This window comes from Eumetopias jubatus, unplaced genomic scaffold (assembly GCF_037043125.1).
Source record: "Eumetopias jubatus isolate StellerSeaLion01/CBP00866 unplaced genomic scaffold, mEumJub1_p1.0 scaffold_13, whole genome shotgun sequence".
Lineage (NCBI taxonomy): Eukaryota > Metazoa > Chordata > Mammalia > Carnivora > Otariidae > Eumetopias > Eumetopias jubatus.
This window is the reverse complement of record NW_028274819.1, coordinates 19,124,192-19,151,420: the sequence shown is the minus strand read 5'-3', so window position 1 is coordinate 19,151,420 and position 27,229 is coordinate 19,124,192. Positions and strand designations below refer to the sequence as shown.

At 40.1% G+C, this 27,229-nt stretch overlaps 1 protein-coding gene across 4 annotated transcripts in view; it reads left to right on the top strand.

Annotated features, from left to right (window-relative positions):
- The window catches only part of TTC17 (tetratricopeptide repeat domain 17), a 114,777-nt gene that overhangs the window by 74,282 nt on the left and 13,266 nt on the right, over positions 1-27,229 (top strand). Inside the window, exons 18-23 of one of the 4 annotated variants that reach the window (XM_028111138.2) lie at positions 8,088-8,347; positions 9,005-9,158; positions 14,103-14,223; positions 16,662-16,821; positions 17,751-17,834; positions 19,369-24,405. In XM_028111138.2, coding sequence (XP_027966939.1) covers positions 8,088-8,347; positions 9,005-9,158; positions 14,103-14,223; positions 16,662-16,821; positions 17,751-17,834; positions 19,369-19,476 — 887 coding nt within the window. In that variant the 3' untranslated portion in view covers positions 19,477-24,405. Of the gene's footprint in view, positions 1-8,087; positions 8,348-9,004; positions 9,159-11,484; positions 12,262-14,102; positions 14,224-16,624; positions 16,822-17,750; positions 17,835-19,368; positions 24,406-27,229 lie in introns of those variants that run through there. The other 3 variants (XM_028111137.2, XM_028111139.2, XM_088017956.1) reach the window with 3 other exon arrangements.

The following is a 27,229-nucleotide window of genomic DNA, read 5'->3' as shown; positions in this document are numbered from 1 at the left end:
CTTGCTGTTTGTCTCATTTTCCAAGTAGTACATCATTGTTTGAGATAGATTATAACCTAGTGCCTGAGTTAAGTTTCTTTAGTCCTGTGTTCCCCATGCCGTTCCATCCCATCCCTGTACTGGAAAGGCAGTATGGTTACCCTGGCTGAGATGGGGTCTTTTCCAAGTCCCTTCAGCCTCATGCAGACTGTGTCTTAGGGTGGATTCTTTTACAGATTGCTAATTCAATCCATAGTATAATGATGACTCTTACTAGTTTCACTCTCAGGTACTGACTTTTCTTCACCGTATGTCTGAATTCCGGGAGCACCTTCTTCTTTTCCCTAGATACAAACAGGTCCACAGGGACTATACTCATGGTATGTTAGTATGTTTATACCAGCAGGCTTCCTGTAGTGTGGTTATCAGAGTGAGAAAAACTCCATTTTTTAAAATGCAAATAGTGTGTTATAATAAAAGCCAAGGATAGACATTAAAGAATTTTTGAAAATTCTATTTTTGGAGGAAAATTTAAAGACATACAGTTAAGCCCTTTCCAGTAACCATAAACTTATGATAATCACTACCTTTCTATGACACTTTACAATTTACAAACATATGCTCATTTCAGCAGCACTTATATATAATTTACAAACTTATGAATTAATGTGTTAATTGTGTGAAATAGATATTATTATCAAGCCCATCTTATAGATGAGAAAATTGAGACTCAGAGAAGTTAGGTCCCTTGCCCAAGATTGTCAGTAGATAGCATAACTAAAACTCATCCTCAGGTCTTCTGATCCCATGCATTGTACCCTTTGCCTGTGGGTCTTAGAAATAGGGGGTTGATGAATTAGAACTTTATTTTTTAATTAGTAAGGTCATTTTTAAAGAAAACTAGCATCTGCTGTTACCATTATTTTATAAAAGCAAAGAAAATTTTAATGTCAAAAAGTACAAAGACAATCTTAGAATAAAGGTCTTTCTCAAAAATGAACAGTCAGCAACCTTACTCCAAAAATTTGTATCTGGATGTGCATGTGTGTGTGTGTGTGTGTGTGTGTGTGTGTGTGTGTGCTTATTATAATTTTATATACATATCCTTTTTATGTTTCTCGTTTTGCTAAGGATTGGTACAAATTGTGTCACTGATTAACATTGGAAAAACCACTGCTTTAATACCTCATCATCTAGTACAAAAATCCTCCTCAGTAAACTTTATTTTTTTTATTTTATATATTTTTTAAGATTTTATTTATTTATTTGAGAGAGACACAGCGAGAGAGGGAACACGCACACAGGAGGAGTGGGAGAGGGAGAAGCGGGCTTCCCGCGGAGCAGGGAGTCCAATGCGGGGCTCCATCCCAGGACCCCGGAGATCATGACCTCAGCCGAAGGCAGATGCCTGAAGACTGAGCCACCCAGGTGCCCCCTCAATAAACTTTAGATAAGGAAGGAAGAGCATAAGCTTTGTAGTTAAGAGATTCCGCTACCATGTCCTTGCAGCAACACCAACTAGTTGTTAAATCTTGGGCAAGTTACTTAATCTTTCTGAGCTTCCCTTACCTCATTAATTTAAAAACAAACAAAAAAATGCCTCAAGTGATTAGTATTTAAATGAAACATTTCTTTTAGAGGTCAGTACACAGTTGGAGTTCAGTCAATGTTCACTTCTGCACACATAGGTGTGACTCTACTGCTTCCAGACTTAGAGGATGCTTGTGAACCGAAGTCCTCACAAGTACATACACACAGTATCTGCTCAGTAAACATCTAGGGAACACTGACATTTGCACAAGAGTTGTTACAGGAAAAATTATCTGTTTGCTTTTCTGGATTATCTTCTTGAAATCCCCAGTTTTCTCTTGCTATACCGACCCAGCTAAAACACCATTGGTGCAAATGAAAATTGATGATTTGTTGTTTTTTTCTCAGAAGTGAATTTCCTTACCTACCTTAGTCTGAGTGATTTCATTTAAGCCTTTTGTGCTTTGTGATTACTGGCTTTAAATATTATGCCATTGTTTATGCATGAAATCTTAAGGAAGTCTGTAGCTTTATACTGTGACTTCAAAACCAGATCACTGCCTTTTAAAGAAAATACTAGAGCTCAAGACAGAACTGCCGAAGGCCCTATGGTGGTGGAGTCTTTGTTTGAAACCAAATTTGTCTAATTCCGCAGTATATTCTTTTTATTTTATGAGATGGATGTATTTCTCTGTGGTATCATTCTCAGAGGTAGAAGGTGCCCTGCTTGCCTTCAGAAACCACATTCTAGTACTCAAGCCTATGTACTTGATTAGTACTCTAGTACTAATCTTGTAAGAGTTTCTAGAGATGTTTTGAGTCAAATTTTGAAGGAAGGACTTTTTTTTTTTTTTTTTTTGCTGGTCGTCTCTTCGAATGTGTGATCTTTACCTGTTTGCTGTCACTCTGCTTTGTTTTGAATGTAGAACTCACCTTTCATTTCATTCTTCCTAAAACTCTTCTTAACACAAACCTCTCTTCCAAGATTATTAATACTGTTTCTTACCCAATACAGTCACTTTTCTTTTGCTCATCTTTTGATGTTCCACTCCCTCTCAGGAGTGTCCTTAACAAGTCATTGTGTGGCCTCGGCTTCTGCTCCAGGCACAGGGAGCTCAGTCTCCCTTGGTAGCCCATTCCACTTTCTGACCGTTCAAAGGTCTTTCCTAATATTGAGCTAAAATGTGACTTCTCATCTCTGGTCCTGCCCGCTGAAGCTACGAAAGTCAGTCTGGTCTCTCATTAAAATCACATTTGAAGATGACTCTTTTCCTACCTACCCTACCCCCCTATGTTTTTGCTTCCTTCAGCTTCCTTATTTCCTTGAACAACTCCGGTTAGGGTGCTTAGTACCTTCACCAATCTCAAAGTAATCTTTATAGAATTAAAAAAAAAAATCTTTCTGGACACCTGGGTGGCTCAGTCGGTTAAGCGTCTGACTCTTGATTTCTGCTCAGGTTGTGATCTCAGGGCCCCAATCTCAGCGTCGTGAGATTGAGCCCCACGTCAGGCTCTGGAGTCAGCATGGAGTCTGCTTGGAACTCTCTCCCTCTCCCTCTGGCCCTCCCCCCACACTTGCACTCTCTCTGTCAAAACATGAAATAAAGAAAATGTTTAAAAAAAGAAGAAAAAGTCTAGTAAATATTTTTCAAGCCTGATTTTTTTGTGTGTACTATGTCAGCTACTGTTCCTTCCACGGGGTCACTTTGGTATCTTCAGTCCTTCATGTAATATGATTTTGGGCACTTTTACCAAGTCATGTTTCTATCAATGTGCTCTGCTTTGAAAATCTCTTAAACTGCAGGGCCAGACTTACCGATGAATCTTCAGATGTGTCTGGAACATTGCAAGATTATGTTGGACTTCTTTTTCTTCTCCTTCCTCCTCCCCTTCTTCTTCTTCTACTTTTTTTTTTTTCTTTTTGAGGACAACATATACCTCTCTTCGTCTCTCAACACTTCTCCGAGTCCCTGTGATTCTTGACAGATTATCTGACGTGGCTCAAACTCAACTAAGCTTTCCTAGTATCCTGAGATAGTATTCATCCAAGTGAAAAAACCCGAACTCATCTAAGCCTCACTGTGGTTGCTCACAGTCTCTTTACTTCATAATATTTATTCTCCTTTTTCCAGTATGAAAATGGTACATGTTAAAGAAGATAAAGAAAATAATAGAGATATGGGATCTCAGTTTCTCTGTTTTTAGTTTATATTATACCATTGGTCCCACAAGCAGCAATCCTAATATTTTACTTTTTCTTCTTGCTTCAAGTATAATTTAAAACTTTCTGTCATCCTGCTGTAGTCCAGACCTCTCTCCAAACCTGAATTCTGTATTTCCAGAATTAGACAGTGTCTGGAGATATGTTCCTCCGTCCATTCTAACCCAGACCATAGGTCCATGAGTGGTTCTATTACAAGCCCTCAGCACATTTTTTAACACAGGCAACAAATGCTTAAATGAATTAATAAGTGTCTGAAATCCCAACATGGTAAGTGCCCTCTCCTAATTCCATAGTCTTTGTAGATAGCATTATTTTCATTTTCACAGATTCTAAAACTCCATTTCGTAAAAAGGGCCCTATTTCACATTAGGCTTTGAAATCTTGAAATTATCTTTGAACTTACCCTATTCTTTGTCATTGTATCCATTTAACCACCAAATTCTATTTTTCTCCACTGAAATTTCTTCATGTACCTCTTTCTCTTCCCTTTTCAAAATTCCCCTTTTATAGTTCTCACCCTAAGCCAGCTTCTCTTTAAACAACTTTTTATAGAGATTGTCGAAATACCTTTCTAACTGGTCTCTCTCCTCTGTCTTCCTTCTCCACCCCCGAGTATGCCAGCTGATTTACCACTCTGGCATTTATATGCCACATTATGGCTCTCTTCTTGTTATTCTTCTGCTTAGCAAACAGGAGGCTCCCTTGAACATGAATCTTCCTCCCAACTTTCCCAGACATCCTCAATGTCACCCACCTTCCCTAAGTATCTTGTTTGCTGATATCATCTATATACATTCTTTGTTCTAGTTCATGTGAAATTAGTAGTGCCTTCACGTATTGCCTTCCTTATGCCTGCATCAGTATGTGTACATATGGGTGGGAGAGTATACACAGTCAAGCTCCTCCCTCTCAGGAGTGCCCTCTCTGGCCCTCTGCCTGCCTATCTAAATCCTGCCTCAGTAGGCTGCCTTCCTCTAGGAAGCATGTTGTGACCACACTCAATTACGCTTTTCCTCTAGAAAAAAAGTATTTAAGTGTAATTGTTCTCTGATTGTTTATATAGTTTTGTGTCTCCAACTTGATTATACAGTTGATCCTTGAATAATACAGGTTTGAACTGCACACATCCACTTATATGCAGATTTTTTTAATATAAATACCATATAGTACTTTATCTTCTCTTATTATGTTCTTAGGAACATTTTTTAGCTTGCTTTATTATAAAAATATATAATACCTATAGCATATAAAATATGTGTTAATCGACTGTTTACATTATTGGTAAGGCTTCCAGTCAAAAGCGGGCTATTAGTAGGTAAGTTTTTGGAGAAACAAAAGCTACATGGATTTTTAACTGTGCAGGGGTCAGCGCCCCTGACCCCCATGTTGTTGAACTGTACTTAACTCCTCAAAGTCAGATTCTTTTTGTTCCCACCTATATGGCTCATAGCGCGGAGATAGGCACATAGTAGGTTCTAAATAAATAAAGATTGGTTTATTGTTTCTAACTCATAGCTCATTTATTATCTCCCCATTCCTCACCTTTATTTAGTGTTGTTCTTTAGGAATTGCTACTACCGCAACCCCTACAGCCTTTGAAAGGACTAGTGGCTGCCAGCCGCAAAAGCCTACAACAAGTTCCATAGTTTGTCTTGATTGGAATACCAGTTTCCGTCAATGAAAGGCCCTTTCTCTAAGAACTTTTCAGTAATGATATATATATATATATATATTACCATATGGTCTGGGTGTAGGGGAGCATTAACCTTTGGAACTGGGCTTGCGGAATTCTTTGCAACTGAACAACTTTATTTATTTAGAATGCTTTCTAAATAGTAGTAGTTACTGAATGGAAATAAGGCTTCCAAACACAGCGTCCATATGCAACTCTAACTATACACTGGGGAATTAGTTACCTGCAGTCTACCTTTGGCCAAAAGCCACTTTTCTTTAAGCCCATACTCTTGGCTGCAGCCAAATCTATCAAAAACCCTTTCCTGTCTCAGGACTAGGTGCAGGGAAGCCCATGGTGGCCATAGGACAAGGAAGGAGAGGAAGCTAAAATAACATGAGGAATACTTAGAACTCTGTTGCTACAAGTCAGACGGCAGGCAGTTCTTCTAATTAAGTTGCTTTTTGGGTTCCTCATAGGAACCCTGTCCAGGTGTTTTCTTGAGTTAGCTACTGAGAAAATTGTAAATCATCTAGTATGCCAGACACTATGTTAAAGACATGATGCCTGCCTTTAACACATGACAAGGTAAACCTTAGAGTTTATGAAGTCTTGAACCATCACCAGGACAAGGCAAAGGTAGGAGCAGCAGATCCTCAAGAACCTCACAAACCAAATTATTCCCAAGTTCCATTAACTCATTCTACAACCGTGCCTCTTAAGTGTCAGGTACAATGTTGGACATACAAGATATAGTAGTAAACAAGATAGAAACTGAAAATTAGAGCTCTTTGTCAACCCTACATTTATACTATTTGCCACATAATTTGGGCAATAACCAACCATTTTTATCTGAATATCCTAAAGAAAATGCCTTTGCAAACCCCTGTTTTACTTTATGCTTGTCTCAGAACTTCATTAATAATAATGATAATAATCAAGAAAAACCAGCAGATTCGTTCAAAAAGCTAAAAGAAACCTACTTGAAAGGACAACAGTACATTTCAGGGTCACTTGTTAACAAATGGAGGAGCCTTCTAGCTTTTTCAAGAAAGAATAGCAGATTTCTAATGGTACTCCCAGCCTGACAACAGACCTTCCCACTTTCTGGAATAGAAAGTGGGATGGAAGATAGAGATGCCACCAGAGCCAAGAGTGACACTCTATGAGTAGGGCTCAAAGCTTTACGTTGCTTTAAGCCTTGATGGTCAGCCATCTTTCTCACCCCACGCCTCCTCAGAGACTAATACTCTGCATTTCTAAAGTGGTTATAGGTCTGGTCAATACGAAACTCACTATGGTTACAGGTCTGGTCAATACGAAAATGAGATTCCTGACCTTGGCCTTAGTAATTCCATGTTCTAAATCACTGAACGAGCCAGAATTACCAACTGAAGGTTATTGGGATAGCTTAACGAGGATAATGTAGACTGGCATTTTCTGAGCAATCAACCCCGAGCTCTCTGGTTGTCCAGTAGATGCGTATTACAAAAGCAGGCATTCTATTTTATTTCTTTTTGTACCCTATCTACTTCCAAAAAGGATTGCAGGTAACTTACATGGAACACGCAATATAAGATTCAGCCATTAATTCAAAATAGCAAAAGTTTAAGTAATAAAGTTTTTTTTCTTTTAAGAAAGGAAAGCATTCTATTAAGAAACTCAGGGGCGCCTGGGTGGCTCAGTCGGTTAAGCGACTGCCTTCAGCTCAGGTCATGATCCTGGGGTCCCGGGATCGAGTCCCATGTCGGGCTCCCTGCTCGGCAGGGAGTCTGCTTCTCCCTCTGACCCTCTTCCCTCTTGTGCTCTCTCTCTCCTTCTCTCTCTCTCTCAAATAAATAAATAAAATCTAAAAAAAAAAAAAAAGAAACTCAGAAATTTTTGCCCTACATGTTCTAGTTATCTAGGCATAGAGGGGAACCCGTAGGATTGTGTAACCTTTAATGTATAACAATGGAAACACTGACTTCTCAGGAGAAAGAATTTTTCTAGGCCATTGCACTGGGAAGCATCCATGGAAGTCTTTACATAAGAAACTTGAGCAACATAACAAATAATGTCTTGATAACCATTTTAGGAAAACATGACACTGTTCCATCACTATTTCCTATACTAGCCATTAGTGAAAATAGGAGCCTGAATGTAGAGTTAGGATAATTTCCCATTAAACAAATCATTCAGGTAAGGCAGTTAGACTGTATGGCCTGGACATGCAGCTATGGTATGTCAGTCATATGCTTTTTGAAGAAAGCGTCAAGAATCCCACATATTCAATAAATAACATCATAATAAATTTCATCTTTGCCATTTGTGTCTTATATCTAAAGCAAGGGGTCTTTTTTTTTTTCCAAAAAAAATACATTTATAAAATAGCCACCCCCCTGCTCACCAGTGATATAATCAGTGCCTGCTTGCCACCTCACTGCTACCGTTGTCCTTATCCAAGCTTTTGACAAAGCTACACAGCAGGGAGGATGTTGTGTTGTGCATTTTGAGGATGATGAGTGGCATTTTTATGGGTGGGCTATCAAATCTCCTCTAAGCAGAGCCAAGCTGCTCAAACAGCAAGGTTGGAGTCACTCAAGTACTGGAGTGAGTACCACGTAGTTTTTAGGGTATGTGCTGCTGAAGCGAGCACAGTACTACGTAATTTTTAATGACATGTGGGCACTCGAATTTCAGGTACAGTGGTTGAGGAGAGCAATGGTTCTGATGAGATGGAGAATTCAGATGAAACAAAAATGTCTGAAGAGATACTGGCTTTGGTGGACGAATTTCAACAGGCATGGCCCCTGGATGGCTTTGGGGGAGCCCTGGAGATGAAAGGGCGGCGTCTGGACTTGCAGGGGATACGAGTGCTGAAGAAGGGTCCCCAGGATGGAGTGGCCAGAAGCTCTTGCTACGGAGACTGCAGAAGTGAAGATGATGAAGCCACAGAATGGGTGAGAGTTTGCCAAGTCAGTTCATACCAAACTGTAGCCCAGGTCTTGGTGGGGGTGCAAAGTGTGATGTTTCTCTTGGGGGTGTGGCACCACTTTACTCCACCCTCCGGTCAGTCTTCACGTGGGCCTTGTTCTTCAGGAAGCATTTCCCTTTACTTCTGTCTGTATTGCTAGCTCTTCCAGGAGGCAGCGGAAGCAGAAGACTGTTGAGCTGCACTCCAAGCCTGCATGCCTGCAGCTGCCCAGTTCAGACATCTTCATTTTCAGTTTCCTCTATACACCCTTCAAGGCTGTTATTTTGTTTATTTCACTAAACATTTTTCACTTAGATCTGTAAAAATTAAACGGAAGGAGAGAATCAGCTCTAAGCTCTAGCACAGGACTGGTTACTCTTTTTTTCTTTTAAGAAAGAGAGTGCAAGAGGGGGGTGGGGTGGGGAGGGACAGAGGGAGAGAGAGAATCTTAAGCAGGTTCCTCGCTCAGTGTGAAGCCTGATGCAGAGCTCGATCTCACAACCCTGAGATCCTGTCGGAAGCTTAACCAGCTCAGCCACCCAGGCGCCCCGAGGTTCGGTTACTCTTAAAGCCACCAATATCCACAGTGTTTACGGATTTGATAATTGGTCTAATATGTCCCCAACATGGCTCCATTTTCCAGATCACATTCCAGGTCAAACGTGTAAAGAAACCCAAAGGAGATCATAAGAAAACTCCTGGGAAAAAGGTAGAACAGAATCAAGCAGAAAATGTACAGCGTTACCAAGCGAACCTGGAGATCACTGGCCCAAAGGTGGCATCTCCTGGGCCACAAGGTAAATTTGAATATTTAATATGCCAGTTTCTTTTTTTAGATTTCACAGTCTTATTTCTCACTAAGGATATGTTTGTGACTTGAAGATCAGATGAGAAGGTAATGGGGCTAAGTGAACGAAGAAACGGTCATTGGTATAAAACGTTTGTTGTGACATTACTTGATTTTTTTACCATTGTCTATCAGGCTTTTTTTTTTTTTTTAAATGAGGACAGTGCTTTTATTTTAGTATTTTTCAAGATTTTATTTATTTATTTGACAGAGAGAGACATAGTGAGAGAGGGAACACAAGCAGGGGGAGCAGCAGAGGGAGAAGCAGGCTTCCTGCTGAGCAGGGAGCCCGATGCAGGGCTCAGTCCCAGGACCCTGGGATCATGACCTGAGCTGAAGGCAGACACTTAATGACTGAGCCACCCAGGCGCCCCTGGGCTTATATTCTTATCATTTTGAGCTTAAATATCCTATTAGTTCTTGATAGTCTAGTTTAATATGATCATATATATCTTATTGGGTGGTTGTGAGGACTATAGGAGTTATACATGTAAAATGCTTTAAATGAACTAGCCACGTAGGACTCAATAAATATTAACATTTAATATTTTATGTGTCAGAGATCTCTTTAAGTATTGGATAAATGCTTTAGAACGACTCCCAAGAAAAAGGCATATACATCAGAATTTGTCATGTACTTTTAGGGTTCATAGTTGTCCCGGAGTGCATCTTTCTTGGGACTCCAGGTTCAGGGCCATTGCCATGGGCCCAGTAGACTTTCTTTTCTAGCAATGAAGTAGTGGTGATCAAATTTCTTTTTTAAAAAATCTTCTTTTTTAAAGGATATTTTCACTATCTTAGACTTCAAAAATTCAAGGTAAATTCATGAAAACATGTCTTATTTAATTTGGTGTACTTACCAAAGCTGAAAGCAGGGTGCACATAATAAAATATAAAGAATGGGGTCAGTTTGGCTAAATCCTGGAGGGAGGTGTTACTTGTGAAAAATACAAAGGGCACCAAAAAGGACATTTTGTCATGACTGGAGTTGACTGCATGCAGTAGCTTTACTGTTTAAGGGTGACACTGTGTGTTAACAGGTTCCAGAAAGAAAGCAACACTTCCTCTACTAGGTCTGTCTTCTGTAGCAAGGAAAAGGGTATTCAAAATATAAAATATCATTATGGAAATGAAAGTTCCATTAAATAGTAAATGTAATGAAATTATAAAAGAAAATTTAGATGAATATTTATATACTTTCCAGGTGGAAAAGGACTTTCTAAGGCAGAGAGAAAAAGAAAAATTCTGGCACCAGAAAACACCGTAAAATAGAAAAGCAAAGGACTGAAACAAAGTATTTTTGAAGAATATTTATATTTTTACAGACTATGTGATAAGCACTGATTATCAGTATCTTTTAAAGAACACCTACAGGGACACCTGGATGGCTTAGTCAGTTGAGTGCCTGACTTCGGCTCAGGTCATGATCTCAGGGTCCTGGGATTGAGCTCCACCGTGGGCTTCCCGATCAGCGGGGAATCTGTTTCTCCCTCTCCCTCTGCCCCTCCCCTCCCGCTAGCATGCTCTTTTTCTTTCTCTCTCGAATAAATAAAATCTTTAAAAAAAATAACACCGACAAATCAGTATGAAAAATACAGCATTTCAGTAGGATATGTGCAAGTACAGAGACCGTTTACCAAATACACACGTGCAATTGGCCACTTAACATGTGACAAAATGTTCAGCCTCACTAGCAATCAAAGATAGGCAAACACAAACAGCAACATGCCATTTTTGCTTCTCAAACTGTCTTTAAATGTGCAATACACAGAGTTAATGAGATGAATTTTGGTATCGTCTGACCATATATATCAGAAAATTTAAAAATATACCAACAATTTTACTTCCAATAATTTACCCTAGGTAAATCATCTTATAGGTGCCAAAGACAGAAGTGCAAAGATTGATCATGGGGTCGCTTATCATAATAAAAAATAAAAAAATTGTAAAAAAAATTGTAAATCATAATAAAAAATTGTAAAAAATTGTAAAAAATGTAAATGTTGGTAATTGCCTAAATAAATTACAGAATGTCCATGCTATGTACTGTGCTGCCAAGACACTTGTAATTTAGTAAGTGAACAAAAGCAGTTTATAAAATAGCAGGTAGAATACTTAAGTTTTTGTAAAATAGTAAATATACTGTATTATGATTACACTTGTTCACATTTCCATATCTCTACAATTGAGATACATCTTACAACTGATGATATTTTACATAATAATTGGCAGTATTTTTCTTTCTTATACCATATAAAATAATGTACACGTTACAGTTTATGACCGCTTAGATTTGATGAAAGAAGCTGAAATAAACAAGTACATAGAAACAAGTATAGAAGAGAATATACCAAAATGTAAGTAGTCATCTCTGGGTACTGATAGGGATATGTGTGATTTTTTATTTTCTTCTACATGCTTTTCCATTTTCTAAATAATTTATAATAACTCTATATTACTTTTACAAACAAAAAACTAAAAATTTCTTGTAAAAGTGAAATTTAAAGCTTGGTATGGTTTGAGATTCTAGAAAAGCACTTAAGTGGTTTTAAGTGGATTCAAGTGGGTGGGCCCATGGAGGGCACTGAATGTACTTGTAGGTGACATCAGGGAACTACTTACTGTCACTAACGTGAAAAGTTCTAAGGCTTGGAAGAAATGGCCAGAGAGGTTCAGTATCCTGGTTTTCAAATAAATCTGGATTCTCTTCACTCCCAAGAGATAAGCTTCATGAAAAATCCTGATGAAGTTCTAAAGCAAATTATAAAACAGATAGATTGTGAGCCCATGGGGAAGAGTGGAGATCAGTAAGGACCACTGTAGATTTACTAAGAATTAGTAAAACTAATAATGCATAACTAATTTCATTTCCTCTTTTGGCGAGGGCTACCACACTGGAAGACCAGAGAAGTGCCATAAACACAGTGTAACTAGATTTCAACAAAGCATGTAATGGAATCTCTTAGGATATTCCTGTGTGAACAAGATGGGGCGATGTGGGCTCAGAGGCTCCCCACGGCCTACGGCAGGAAGTCCAGACTCCCTCGTGTGGGGTACGAGCAGCCAGCCCGTCTCTAGCCTTCATGCTGTTATTTTTCTCAACTAGCCATGCTTTTATTTTACCCCTTGCCTTTGCACATGCTCTTCCCTCTGCCTGGAATGCCCCCTGCCACCTCAGCAGTGCTAAAAGATCACTCGTCCTTAAACTTCAGACTCTACGTGCCTTCCCTTCCTTAGTACCTTCAGGCAGAATTAGTTGTTCTCACCTCCGTGCAGTTGTCCTATACTTTCACTCTGGCACTCATCCTGTTGTATCCTAGGATCTGTGTTTACCTTCCTCACAGGACTGTGAACTCAAGGGCAGGCCCCTTCTGTATTATTCCCCTCTGTATCCCTAGTGTCTCAACACAGTTCCCAGGCCCTTATGATAGATGCTCAATAAATGTTTTTCAAGTGAATTTCTTTAAACATAATAGAAAAATAAGCTTTATTGTTAAACTTATATTTAATTCTTTCAGTTATTCATTTAAACAGGGTTTATTTGGGGTGCCTGGGTGGCTCAGTCGTTAAGTGTCTACCTTTGGCTCAGGTCATGATCCCAAGGTCCTGGGATCGAGCCCCGCATCGGGCTCCCTGCTCGGTGGGGAGTCTGCTTCTCTCTCTCCCACTCCCCCTGCTTGTGTTCCCTCTTTCGCTGTGTCTCTCTCTGTCAAATAAATAAATAAAATCTTAAAAAAATAAAATAATAAAATAAAAAGTAAACAGGGTTTATTTGAAACTCTTCCAAACTGTTCTTTTCTATTTTATTTAAATCTAAAGCCCTGCTTATACCTCAAACAGTTTTCTGTCATTGGTAAATTCCTACATGATAAAAAAAGTCACACAGAACCAAAGTTCTCCTTCCTGTCCATTCATTCTATTGTAAGTCCTCCAGAAGACCCCTTCCCAGACATGACTTAGTTCTGTTCTGTTCTTGGGGACTCAATCTAAGTGAAGGGCCTATACACAAAAGGTAGTACCTGTGAAGGATGTCCATTAACAGAGCCTTAAAAGCCCAATATAGCTTTAAATAGCATGGTGATTAGAAGTATACTTGTTAGACTCAGACCTGGATCTGGATCCTGGCTCTGCCATATACTAGCCAGGCGACCTTGGGCAAGTCACTTGATCTCTCTGAGAAGAGAGATTTTTTCAATCTGAGAAATGAGTCTGGATGTAAAGCCCTTAGCACAGGACCTGAACACACAGTAAGTGCTCTGGACATAAATGATAACCTTTCATTATGACCATTATTCCCCATCTGCTGCTTTTCTCTACAACAGTGGTTCTCTACCAGGAGTGATTTTGTCTTCCCAGGGCACACTTTGGTTGTCACATCTGGGGGAGGGTGCTACTGGTTCTATGCGGTAGAAGCCAGGGGTGCTGCTACACATCCTCCAATGCACAGGACAGCCCCCACAACAAAGCATCCTCCAGCCCACGATGTCCGTACTGCCAGGATGAGAAACCTTGCTTTAGCCATAAGTGCTTCTCCTAAGTTGGAGTTGTCTTTATAAAATCAAAATTGGGAGGGGTAAAAATGAAATTTGGTAAGATGTTAACACTGAAGAATATCTTAGCTCTTATCTTATGTTGATCAGTTTTAAATCCAAAGGACTCATTTATTTTTACTTCATCATCTGTCTTTGAGTCTAAGACTTTACTCAGATAATCTTACTGCCTTTGTTGTGAATGACAAGAGTTTAATTCTCTAGATGGTAAAAATCCTAAAGACTAGAAGAATGACGGGAACCTCCAAGCACACCAGCCTGGGTGAAGTAATCACCAGCACCTAAGACACTGTGGGTTCTGTTCCTTTGCAGTTATGTCCATTGATGACATACTTTCCTTCTAGGAAAAAAGCGTGACTACCAGAGTCTGGGATGGCCCAGTCCAGACGAGTGCCTCAAACTCCGCTGGGTAGAGCTGACTGCCATCGTGAGTACCTGGCTTGCAGTTTCTTCAAAAAACATTGAGTGAGTATCTTGAACCTCTCCCTCCTTCATGGCCTTTGTGTTCCAGTGAACCCGTTGGGCCTCCGCTGACTTCAGGGATGCCCTTCTTTGTGTCAGCAGCTATTAGAAGAGTCGGCCTTTTTAGGCTTGGTGGTTCCGAGGATGACCATTGCTGACCACAGGCCACAGGTGGGCACAGCCCATTGTACTGAAACAGCGAATGTGCCTTACCTTCTTAGTGCCTTCCCCCACACTTTGTAAGCTCTCCAGAAGTGTGTAACTTACTTAGAGTTGAAGACTGGATCCCTCTTTGTAGAAAAACCTGTGGTTTCTCACTAACATTGTATACTTAAAAAGGGAGCCAGAACATATCCATATTTATAAACACCCACCAAGACACAAGCTGAGCAAGGTTGCCCCTCTGATAACTTTTTCCTCCCTGAATACTCATTCTCTTTTGCTGGTTCCTTTTCTACCCTTTAAGTGTTGGAGTTCCCCAAGATTTACCTCTCAGCCTTCTTATCTTAGAATCACTCTTAGTCAGACTGATGTACTCCCAGAACATCTGTCACCACCAATATATTGACAGCTCTCAAATTCAAATCTCCAGGTCAGATTTTTCTTCAAATTCCTCAACCCATCTGTCCGGTTACCTACCTGGCCTCCCTGCCTCAATACCTCTGAGACACCTCAAGCTCAGGAAAACCAAACTCATAATTTTCTTGTCCACTATCCTTCCAAAAAATCATTGTTCTGTGTGTTTTCTGTTTCTTTTTTATTTAAAAAAAAAATTTTTTTTTAAGATTTTATTTATTCATTCAAGATACAGAGATAGAGAGCACGAGTAGGGGGAGAGGCAGAGGTATGATCTCTGCTCATACATTCAACAAGCAGGCTCCCCGCTGAGCCAGGAGCTGGATGTGGAGGGCTCGATCCCAGGACCCTGGGATCATGACCTGAGCTAAAGGCAGATGCTTAATGACTGAGCCACCCAGGTGCCCCCATTTCTTATTCTTAGTAGATAGCTCTAGCAGAGCTTCGGCTAGAAACCTGGGAGTCATCCTTAATGATTCCTTTCCCTTAAATACTCGGATCTGGTCTGTTACCCATTCTTACCCTTTCCACCCTCTGAGTATTTTTCAAAGCCATCAGCTTTTCTTTGTCTCCATTGCTGCCCCCTTAAACCAGATCCCCATCATCTCCATTTCCATTCACTCAGTAGACTCCTAGCTGGGCCGCATGCTTTATCCACTCGTGACTCTGTTCTGCCCCTTCTCCCTACAGTACTCAGACTCCTTCCTCAAATACAAGTTAAATAATTCTTAAAATGCTCTAATAACTTCTTCTTGCTCTTTACCATGGTCCACAAAGCCCTTCATGATCTGCTGCTACGTGTCTTTCCATCCTCACCACCCGCCCTCCTGTCGGGGCCTTCACACCGGTGGTGTCCCTTTGCGTGCGGTGATGTTCTCACCACCTTTTTCCCACCTGGTTTGTTCACACTCATCCTTCTGGTCTTGACTTAAATCTTACTTCTCAGGGAATCCTTCACTAACCACCCCTTTCCTCCATCAGCAGGGGGAGATACATACCCCCCCATAGTGTACTGACGTTGTACCTTGTTTTCCTCTTTTATAACATGTGTAGTAACTCAGTCACTCACAAGACCACAGGCACCATAACAGCAGGGATTGGGTGTGTCTTGTTAGTCCTTATAGGTCTGGTGTGTGACATGTAGTAGGCTCTGAATAAAGAATGAATGAATGTTTGCCTAATATATATGAAAGCTTTAAATAGTTAGAAATAAAATTTGACCATGCTAGTTTGCCATATCAGCATATATGATAGCATATAACATTGAGCCTGCATATAGCAGGAAAATGACCGCTTTGGGACTACAGAAGGGAGTAAACATCTTATGCATAGATATATTGACCAGCTACATCTGTTTAAAATGTACTGTTTAGACTTGAGGTCACTTTTTCTGTGGGGTGGGCTTCTGTGCATAAAGGGAAAATAAAAGATAGGAACCACTTGTGGGTATTTATCACTGAAAAAAGAAATCTTAGAATAAAACCTGCCAGGTTCAAAACTTCTCCAGTGAGAAAAAGTGGCCAGTGGCAGTGACCAAACCAGACACCATGGTGCATAGAAAGGAGGCAGCTTGAGTGGACCAGGAAATCACTGAGTTCAGGACTCAGATTCCAGCACTGCTCCTTTGACCTGGGGTATGATCTCTGCTCATACATTCAACAGACAGTTATTGCCAGACCCTGGATCCTTGCACCTGTAAAATGAGAGATCAGACTAGATGACTTCTGAGGTCTCTTCAGTCTGTGAGTCTGTGGCTTCAGACAGTCCTAGTAACATAGTGAAGTTACGATCAGCTGATTATTAATACTCTTGCTCTCTACCCACTCAGGTTTTCCATGGCTAATGTGGCAATCTCCATTTTTCAGCATCACAGAACACATCGACTTTGCCACTCCAATACAGCAACCAGCGATGGAGCCTCTTTGCAACGGCAATCTCCCCACGAGCATGCACACCCTGGACCACTTGCATGGGGTCTCCAACCGGGCCAGCCTTCACTACACGGGTGAGAGTCAGTTAACAGAGGTGAGTGCTCAGCTTTATTCAGCCTGTCTATAGTTGTTAGCACCACCGTGATGATGCAGCTGATAGCAGAAAGCCCAGTGGCCAGCCATATTTTTTTGTCTTTTTTCAGCTGGCTGTCATCTTGGTGACTTTAGGCTAAGCCTAATTTCTTTCAGGCCCTGGGATTGAGTTTATGCTTTTCTTTTAATGGCCAGGAAAGTTTAATTCTGATTCACTCCTCAAGGTAGGTAGCATTCAGCTTGCCATCAGACAGAGACTCTTCTAAGAATTATTTAGGGCAGCTTACTTTCCTGTTGGCATTCTTAAGAAGGCAAGGAAGGTGAACAGACTTGACATATACCTAGCAAACAGTATACCAAGAAGAACAATTGGAGAAACATACCACAAATGTCCAAGAATAGAGATTTGTTAAATAAATGTTGTATAGATATAAGATAGTATACAGTGGGAGCCCTCAAGAAAAATGTAGTAGAGATACATTTATTGGCATGAAGAAATCTTCATATTATGTGAAAATATAGGTGACAATATGCAGTGTGATCCCATGTTCTGTGAGAGAAGTAATATGTGTGTATACATATTATTTCAGAAAAACACCTGAAAGATCAGTATAAAGATATTAGCAGTGATTGCATCTAGGTGACAAGATTACAGATAGTTTTAATTTTCTTTAAATTACTCTGTTTTATAATGTTGCTGTAATGTGTTTTACATGTCTGTAGTTTTTGTTAAGTGGAAGGGGGTGGAAGGGACACTATAAAGGCTTCCACACATCTTGATCTTGCACAAAGTGCCCGACCAGCAGGACCACAGCATGTACCCCAGAGCCGCCGTTTGCTTTTGGGCTCTAGTGTCCAACTCAGCATCAGCAGCGTCACCTAGATCCTGCTCCTTTCATTGCTCTCACCTGCCATCTTTCCCTGCACCAGGTACTGCAGAATCTTGGCAAAGACCAATATCCACAGCAGTCACTCGAACAAATTGGCACACGAATTGCCAAGGTTTTGGAAAAGGTAAGTCACCCTGTAGGAAAACTGGAAACTACTGTTCGTCCACCTTCTAACTTTCCCAGATGATTTGCCACGAAGTGGCTCTGACCTCTTCCGTGAGTTATGCAGCACTTAGTAGCTAAAGGGAGGACATGAAACAACCCATCACTGAAAGTTTCCATCACTTTTCCATTCCTTTTTCCATCACTCAGTTAGTAGTACTCTTTGTGGCGGCTTTGCTTACCTTCCATGGTGAAACCTACCTCATCAGTTTTGTCTTCTTTACTCCAGCGTGGGTACATGGAGATGGGGGTCCTGGCAACCATGGAATCACAGTATATGACATCAGTCAGGTGTCCTTCTGGTGGAGAAGAGTAGTTGGCATTTCAGATCGTGGATGGGAAACACAACTTTAAATATCTTCTTCTCTTGAAATGATGAAACAAAATATCTGTAAAACTGCATTTTCATAGAGCCTAGAGAACATAGAACAGAGTTTCTAAGACTGTTCATCTGTTTCTGTGTGGCATTTATGTAAAGAGGGGGTTTTGTAAAACTAAAATTAATTACTTTAGGGTGAGGTATCTTTCCAGTTTATTACCATGTAATGTTAAGGCGGTACTATAACCTAGGGATTGAGAGAATCAACTCGGCTTCTAGCACGACATGACAGTATGGCAGGAATAGGGAAGTCATGGCAGTTTTAAAGAGAGGAAACGGGAAGGACTTAGCAGTCACTGTTCCCTGTCGATTCTGAACCCTGTCTGGCCATATGTCACCAGTTCCCATGATGACTTGCATTTCAAGGACTATTCCTTGATTATGGCCCATTTTGGTTTCCTGGGCTTGGTTTCCTAATCTGCTTCTCTGCTCCTGACCCTTCTCTCTGAGTAGTCTTTCCTTTTCTGTAAGAAAGGCCTGGGCTGGCCGTTGAAGAGCTCACTCATCTTGCTTCCCACCTCTCTCTCCCTTGTAGTCTAAGCTGCACCACCCCTTTAAAAGACTTTGTAGACCTTCAAATTATAAGTCACTCCAGACAGAACCTACTCCCCAAATCTCTTCAAGAAGGCCCCTGTCTACCTTGAATGTGAGTCCAGGGTGTAAATACCCTTAAGATTTTTAGACGTTTTTTGTCTGAAAGAGCCTTATGAGGCTTACATCTACCTCCTTCTGAGGCGGGAATAACAAAGGGTCCTACTGCCATGCTTCCGATTTGAGCTTGACCCCAAGGCCATAGTTTTACTGGTAACATTCTGGATTTTTTTTTCTTTTTTTTTTTTACTTTAAAACCTCATGCTGATTGGAGAAGCTGGTTGTTGAAAAACTTTCATTTCCTAACCTGGCAAGCTTAAAGGCATTTTTTCTAAATTCTGCTTGAAAACTGCACAGTTTCTTATTTAAATTCTCTCTCTCTTAATACCCTACTATAGAGGATTTTTCAAAAACCCTTTGTCACTTTCAGCATTCTTCTTGGAAGTCTTCCTAGCCAGATCCACAACGTGGTTAGGTATTTTTGCTGTATTCCATGATACAGCCTCACCATTTGTTTTGCCAATAGGTAAGCCTGCCCCTTCTCCAGCCTCCAACAGTGATTTCCTCCGTGCTTGTCCAGCCTCCGTTAATAGTCTCACTGATGCTCAGCCAGTTGTATTCAACCCAGTCCTAGAACACCACAGGTTCTAAGTCTCTATTATGGCAGCACTCCATTCTGGATACCAAACAGTATTTCAGTTATCCACTTCTGCCTCAGAAACCACCCCAGAATTTACTGGCTTCAGACAAAACCGTTATTTGCTCAAGATTGTGCAGTCTGAGCTAGACTCAGCTGGGCATTTCTTCTGGTCTCACTTGGAGTCGTTCATGCTACTGCAGACATGGAGAGACTCGTCTCGGACTAGCCACCAAAGACGCTTTCACTCGCACGTCTGATGCGTCTGCTGGAGTGGCTGGAATAGCTGGGGCACAGCTGGGAAGCTCTGTCTCAGGAGTCTCTCCAGCAGGGTAGCTGGCCCTTTCTCCATGGTGGCTCGGGGCTCCACAAGGGGGAAAGCAGAAGCACACAGGCTTCTGAGAGCCTATGCGTAGCCAGAACTGCAGCGGCACCACTCTGTCCAAGCGAGGCGAGTGCCCACGCGCCTGCTCAAAGCCAAAGGCAGGGGAAACGTCCTGCGTCTGCTAGTCATGACAGAGAATACATGGCCCATCTTTAACGCACCATGGGTCCCTCCAGAGGAGCAACGGGACTGACAGCATCTCAACAGAGATGATAGAAACCAGAGGCCAGTGTAACAACATCTTTCAAGCCAGAAGAAAAAAACTGCAAGCCCAGAATTTTATACCAGCAAACATGTCCTTCAAATATTAAGGTGAAATAAAGATGAGTTCAAAGAAACAAAAATTCAGAGAATCTGGCACCAGTGGGCCTGCACTGATATAATAATTAATTAAGGTTCTCAGGAAAATATCCCAGATAGCAATATTGACATGCAAGAGGGACTGAAGAACGCCAGGAAGACAAATGTGACTGAACAGTAGCTGTACAAAATCATACCTGCAGGACCCTGAGGCGCTGCACTTTTACGTATCACTAAAATTCACGGTAACAATAACAGATGATGAGAGGGAAGTAAATGGAGTTTAAAAGTTTTAAGGCTTAATTGGTATCAGCCAAGTACTAAAGTAATAATTTGCATGGGACTGTGATAAGTAAGAATACAGTTTTAAGCTCTAGGCTAACTACTAACAATGGTTTTAAAATGTAATTTAACAGAAGGAAAATGGAATAATATAAAACATTTGATTAATCTAAAGAAAGGAAAGGAAAAGGCGCATGAAAATAAAACACAAATGGTAAAATAGGAAGTATAGATCCCAAGCATATCAGTAGTTAGGTTAAAAAAAAAAAAAGTTATATAATTTATGCATTTAGTATAGAATGGATTTTTTAAATTCAACTATATGCTGCTTATAAGAGAAACACTTTAAATATCAGGTACAGAAGTATTGAAAGTATGAAGATGGAAAATAATATACCATTCAAACAATTAAAAAAAGGTGACAGGGCGATACTCTCATCAGAAAAAGTAGACTTTGGGGCACCTAGGTGGCTCAGTCGTTAAGCGTCTGCCTTCGGCTCAGGTCATGATCCCCGGGTCCTGGGATCGAGCCCCACATCGGGCTCCCTGCTCCACGGGAAGCCTGCTTCTCCCTCTCCCACTCCCCCTGCTTGTGTTCCCTCTCTCACCGTGTCTCTCTCTGTCAAATAAATAACATCTTTAAAAAAAAAAATAGACTTTGAAGCAGGAAGCACTAACTAGCATTAGAAGAGCTAAAAGAAAAAGATTGGTAATGGCAAATGTTGGAGATGCTATAGAGCAACCAGAACTCTCATGTGTTGGCAGTGGAAGTGTAACAGTACAGATATTTTGGAAAAGTTTGGTTGTCTATTAAAAAGTTAAGCATATATGATACAGGAATTTTACTGGTAGATATTTATCAAAGAGACATGAAAATACATGTCCACAAAGTACTTGTTAAAAAATGCTCACAGCAGATTTATTCATAATAGCCAAAAAAACAGTGAGGTGCCAATCAATAGAAGAATGGATGAGCAATGGTGTATTTACACAATGGATACTAATTATACTAATGGATTCAGCAAGAAAGATCCAACATCCATATTGATGAATCTCAAAAATACTATGCTAATAAAAGAAATTGGACACAAAAACGTGCATAGTGTATGATTTCCAACTACATAAAATTCGAGAGCAGGAAAACTCACCTACGGTGTTAGAAATCAGATCACTGGTTGCTTTGTGGAGGAAAGGGTTGACTGGGAAACAACTTGAAAGAACTTTCTAGAGTGTTGGAAATTTTCCATGTCTTTAGTAGTCAAAAGTGAATGTTTTGCTTAAGATCTGAGCATTTCTCTCTATGTAAATTATACCTGTTTTTAAAAATGAAGGTTAAATAAAGATTTTAGACTGCCAGAAACTGAAAGATGTTACCAACAGACTTGCACTAAAAATCACTAAAGGAATTTCTTTGGGCAGAAAGAAAACTATCCTGGCTGGAAACAGGAAAGAGCAGAGAGCAACAGAAAGGGTAAATATTAAGAGTAAATATAAATGAGTATGACTGTACAAAGTAATAACAGTAGTATCTTCTGATAGGAAAGTACAACAGCATCAGTTGTGAGTCCTTATTTAGTCCAGGGACTGTTCTCTGCCTGCCATGCTTTGCTGCCAAGTCACAGTTCAAGTACAAGGGAACAAGTCAAATGATGTATTGTGGGAACTATCCTGACTTAGATGTCCCAAGTTCCATATAAAAACCAGTATCTTTTGTGATAGCCCCTTAAGTCCTGGAAAGGGCGTAGCTATTTACAAGAACCATGGCACTCAGAAGCTCAAAACTGGCTTTCCATGAGGTGTTTATAGTTTATTTCCAGTTCTCCTCATCCAGATACAATTTACCAACTGAGGTCATTTTTGCTATAAGCTACCTTGCCTGTAAGAGAACATTCCCCCTTTATTAGGTTTTCAGGAGAATAGAACTAGAAGGTTAATCTAGTAACCATTTCCATTGTGGGCTCACAGACCAACCTCCATGACTTTGAGTTACTAACTTTAATACAACTCTCAGACTTCAGGGTCCACCAGAATCGCCTGGAGGGCTTATTAGACTCAAAAGATTGCTGGGCTTCCTGAGTTAGTAGGACTAGGGTCGGACTTGAAAATGGACATTTCTAGTAAGCTGCTGGGTGATAGTGCTGGTATGAAGATCATATTTTGAAACCACTGCCTTAGAAAATGAGAGTGATGACAAATAAAGCACCCCTTTCTCATTTATTACTCACAGAAGAACAAGGATGTCCATATCCTCTTTGCTTCCAACTTTAGAATGGTCATTATCCTTTGTTATTTCTTCAAAAGCCCAAGGAGTTTTTAGTTTGCATTGCCATTAATTATCACTAAGTGTCCGCAGATGACATTGGTCAGTCCCCATGTGAGGGTTAAACCCTCAGGGTGCTGCCCCAGGTTGCCCCAGGTTGCTTCCACATGAGCTGCTCAGAAACCTCTGCCACCCCAGATGTGCACCACACTGTGGCCATTGCCAGTGTAGCCAGTTTGTGTGCCAGCTTGCCACCTAGCCCTTTTCGACCTGTGTGCTGGTGCAGAGTAGTTCTCCCACTTCTGTCCCCCACTCCCCCAGCCAGGGGCTCATGGGCACCACTCCATGCTCATTAGATCTGTGGCCAACCCAGTTTTGGTCAGAGCCAACCCAGCTGCTCCACCCTCTTGTCTCTTCCAGCCCCGGTCACAAACACAGTCAAGCTCGAGTCTCTTCCCTGCCCCTTGCCGAGCATCAGCGCCTAGTTTGGCCCAAGTGCATCAGCTACCCCAAGGCAATGTCATTCCTGCCAGCCAGCCCACTTAGAGCTGCACTTCTGGTCAGTTCCGTTTCATGGACAGTGGGGAGGGGAGGAATAGGCTGTTTCTGTCAGCATAAATTTGTCTCCAGCTTTCATCTAGTCCCACAATGGAAAGATTTATCCTCTGTCACACAATGTCAAACTTTTGCCATCAGACTCTGAGAAAATTGGCCCCCCACTGAGACTTGAGTCTCATCTGCATCTCCCTGGGCATTCTTTTATGTCACAGTGCCTTGGCCACATTGAACCAAGGATATGAAAGTCCATTACGCTGCTGCTACCACTCAGCAGTATCCACTGTCAGTGGATTTCTGGACAGCTAGATAAATATTTTATACTCGCACAACTCAGTGCACTTGTGGTCTTGCCTTCACTCAGAAGGATAGAATAGGAAACCCAGTAAGCCAGCCACGCAGCTTTTCACGTGTTTTCCAAGAGTTCCCAGAGCCGGGGTGCCTGGGTGGCTCAGTCGTTAAGCGTCTGCCTTCAGCTCAGGTCATGATCGCAGGGTCCTGGGATCGAGCCCCACATCGGGCTCCCTGCTCTCCCACTCCCCCTGCTCGTGTTCCTGTTCTCGCTATCTCTCTCTCTGTCAAATAAATAAATAAAGTCTTTAAAAAAAAAAAGGTCCCAGAGCAGTCTGGCAGCAGTCCTGGGGACAGTTATCTGCCCCTTATCTGCCTCTTCCCCCAAGTGACAGCTCAGGCGTAAGGGATCAAGACCACATGAGTTGAGTGTGGGCACAACCCTGGTTTAGAACTCGCAAGTTCCATATAGGAACCAGTAACTTTTACGAGAGTCTGGTGGGCCTAGAGTCCAAGAATTCCAACAAGGGCCAAGAAATGTCACACTCGGGAATGGTCACAGTTCTCACAGTCCACTGTAGTTTAGTCAGGTCATCTTTACCATAACTGTGTTGGCTGGTAACATGGCTGACATTCTACCTTTATTAGGTTTCCAGGGGAACACAGCTGAAAGATTCACATGAGATTAATTTTCCCATGAGTACACATGGGCAGGATGTTAGGTTTTAGCATTACCAGGGAAGTAGTAAAATTAAAGTAATAATTTGTATTTTTAGTCTGGAATAATTTAAAGATGCATATTATAGTTTCTAGGCTAATCATTAAAAGAACAGTTAAAGAATGTATAGTTAAGGAAAAATGGAATAATAAGAAAACGTTTGATTAATTCAGTAAAGAAGCAAGAAAGGAAGACAAAAGGAATATAAAATAGAAATATATGTTATATGTAAAATATAAAAATGGGTAAAATAAAATAGAAATAGTAAAGTGATAGAGATAAGCACAATCATTACTGTCAGTAGTGACAGTAACTACAAAGGGACTAAGTATTCCAATTAGAGTACCAACATTATCAGACTGGGTTAAAATACCGAACCCAATTATGTGCTGTTCACAAGTAACACACTTTAATATAAGATATTAAATAGTTGAAATTAAACAGATGGGAAAAAGATAGATAAATACTAATCAAAAGAAAGCTGGTTTAACTATACTAACATCAGATAATGTGGAATTTAAGGGAAGAAGCATTACTACAGAAATAGACAACTCATAATAATAGAGTGGTCAGTCCACCAGGAATATAGAAAATTGTAAATCTGTATGTAACCAATAAGATAATTTCAAATAAGGCAAGCATTAAACATTGGCAGATCTATACAGAGAAACAAATGAGTCTGCAATCATAATAGATGTCAACCTCTCTCAGTAGGTGATAGAACTAAGCAGACAAAAAAAAGTAAAAATATAGACCATCTTGCTAAAAAACAAATTTGACCTAACATATTTATATAATGTTGCATTAAACTGTGACATAATTCTCATTTTTAAAAAAGCATATGGCTCAGTTGGTAGAGCATGCAACTCTTGATCTTGAGGTTATGAGTTCGAGCCCCATGTTAGGATGGAGCCCACTTAAGATAAATTTTTAAAAAATGCACGTGGACCATTTACCATGTTGATCATAAGCTGAGTCATAAATTAAAATATTGAAATAATATGCAGAGTATATTTTCTGACCATAGTGGAATTAAATTAAAAAAATAAAGATCAGAAGCAAAAAGATAGATGGAAGGTCCTCAGCAATTTTGGTGACATTAAGCAGTACACCTCTATGTAACCCATGGGTCAGTGAAAGCCCAAGCAAAATTAGAAAATATTTTTAAATGAATGATAACAAATATAAAGCATTTCAAAACTTGTGGGAATGCAGCTAAAGCAGTGCTTGAGGGAAGTTTATAGCCCTTAAATGGATATATTAGTTAAAAAAAAAAAACGACCAGAAATCAGTGATCTATGCTTTTATCTCAAAAAGCTAGAAAAAGAACAAATCAAAACTACAGTGAGATATTTCTTGCCAATGATACTGGCAGAAATTCAGAAATTTGATAGACTCAGTGAGGCTATGGGGAAATTGGCACTGCTCTTCATACATTGCTGGTGGAAAGGCAAAGTGGAATAACCTTTATGGAGAGAAAATTGACTATATCTAGCAAAATTATACATTCATTTACCTGTGTAGCCAGCTTTCAGGAATCTTTTCTAAAAATATACTGGCAAAAAAATTAATACAAAAATACCTATGAGTAAGGCTGTTGATTGTAGCCTCATTTGTAATAGCAGACTGGAAACAACCCAAATGCCCAACAGAAGGAAACTGATTAAATAAAAACTCATCCATGGGTGTTTATTGGGTGTGAACATCCACACAATGGAGTCTTTTACAGCTGTCAAAAAGAAGACAATTTCTATAAACTTCTATGAAATAATCTCCAGGATATAGCCAGTGAAAAAAAGGAAAAGTGGAGAAAATCATCTCTCTGATTACAATATTTTGTTTTTTAAACAATGGCAAGGTGGGAGATGTATGTAGAGAGAAACAGATATTTTAAAATGGAAGAGTAACTTTTAAAAATACTTTTAAATGGTTTTCCATAGAGGGAAGAAAGAAATTGGACGGGAAAGACTGGGCATGAAGCTAGTTTTCCTTGAATCTACATTGTCTCTTCTACTTGACTTTGAAAACAAATATTTTGTATAATTACAAAACAAATTTTAAGAAGGCAATTCCTAATTAAAAATAAAATTAAGTGAGCCCAACTATGTATTCAGTTGGTGGTATAACCACATCAAGAGGAACTATTCCAAGTGACTTTAAAAGACAGTTATTTGACTGCCTCCCTTGATGGGATTTACCCTAAGCACAAAAGAAAACCTTATTCGTTTTCAATAATACTATTGTTAATAATATTGATACTGTTCTGAGGTTGTGTGTGTGCAATGCAAAATAAACGAGTAATTTTGTTGCTGATGTTGAGAACTAGAGTTTGGGTACGGGTGAAGGACATAAAAGTGTGAGAATGTTGTTAAGTAAACGTCTGTAGTCGTGAATTAGAAATAATAGCAAAACTTTCTCGTGTATTTACACATTTCCTAACTTATTTGATGAAAAGACTAGTATCAGTGAGTAACCCAGTATTGGTAAGCACACTTTGTGCCAGATACTGTTTGGATACCATTTTCCACTAAAAGGAACCAGAATTCCTTGGAGAAATGGCTTCTACCAAGTCTGGGAAAGCAAAGAGGCCCCCAAAGTCAACAAAGTTTGTGTCAGAAGAGCTCAGAGCCAACTGGAATATGCTCCCATTGGCCAAAGATGGAACACTTTGAGCAGCAAAAATCAACAAAGCAACTGAGTGGGTGGAACACATCACATATATTAAACGATATTTAAACTCCCAAATTCACTATGAGGATTTGGTCTTGGGGGATGCATGGGAACAACTTAGTTTTTTGTTTTGTTTTGTTTTTTGGTTGGTTGTTTTTTTTTTTTAATGTAAAGAAAAAATAACAAACATGTTTCCTTCCTTTCTAAATGAACTGTACTTTGGGGTAAATGATTCATTGATGAGAAAAAAAGTCTCTTTATAGGAATATTCCAACCAGTAAACTAGAAA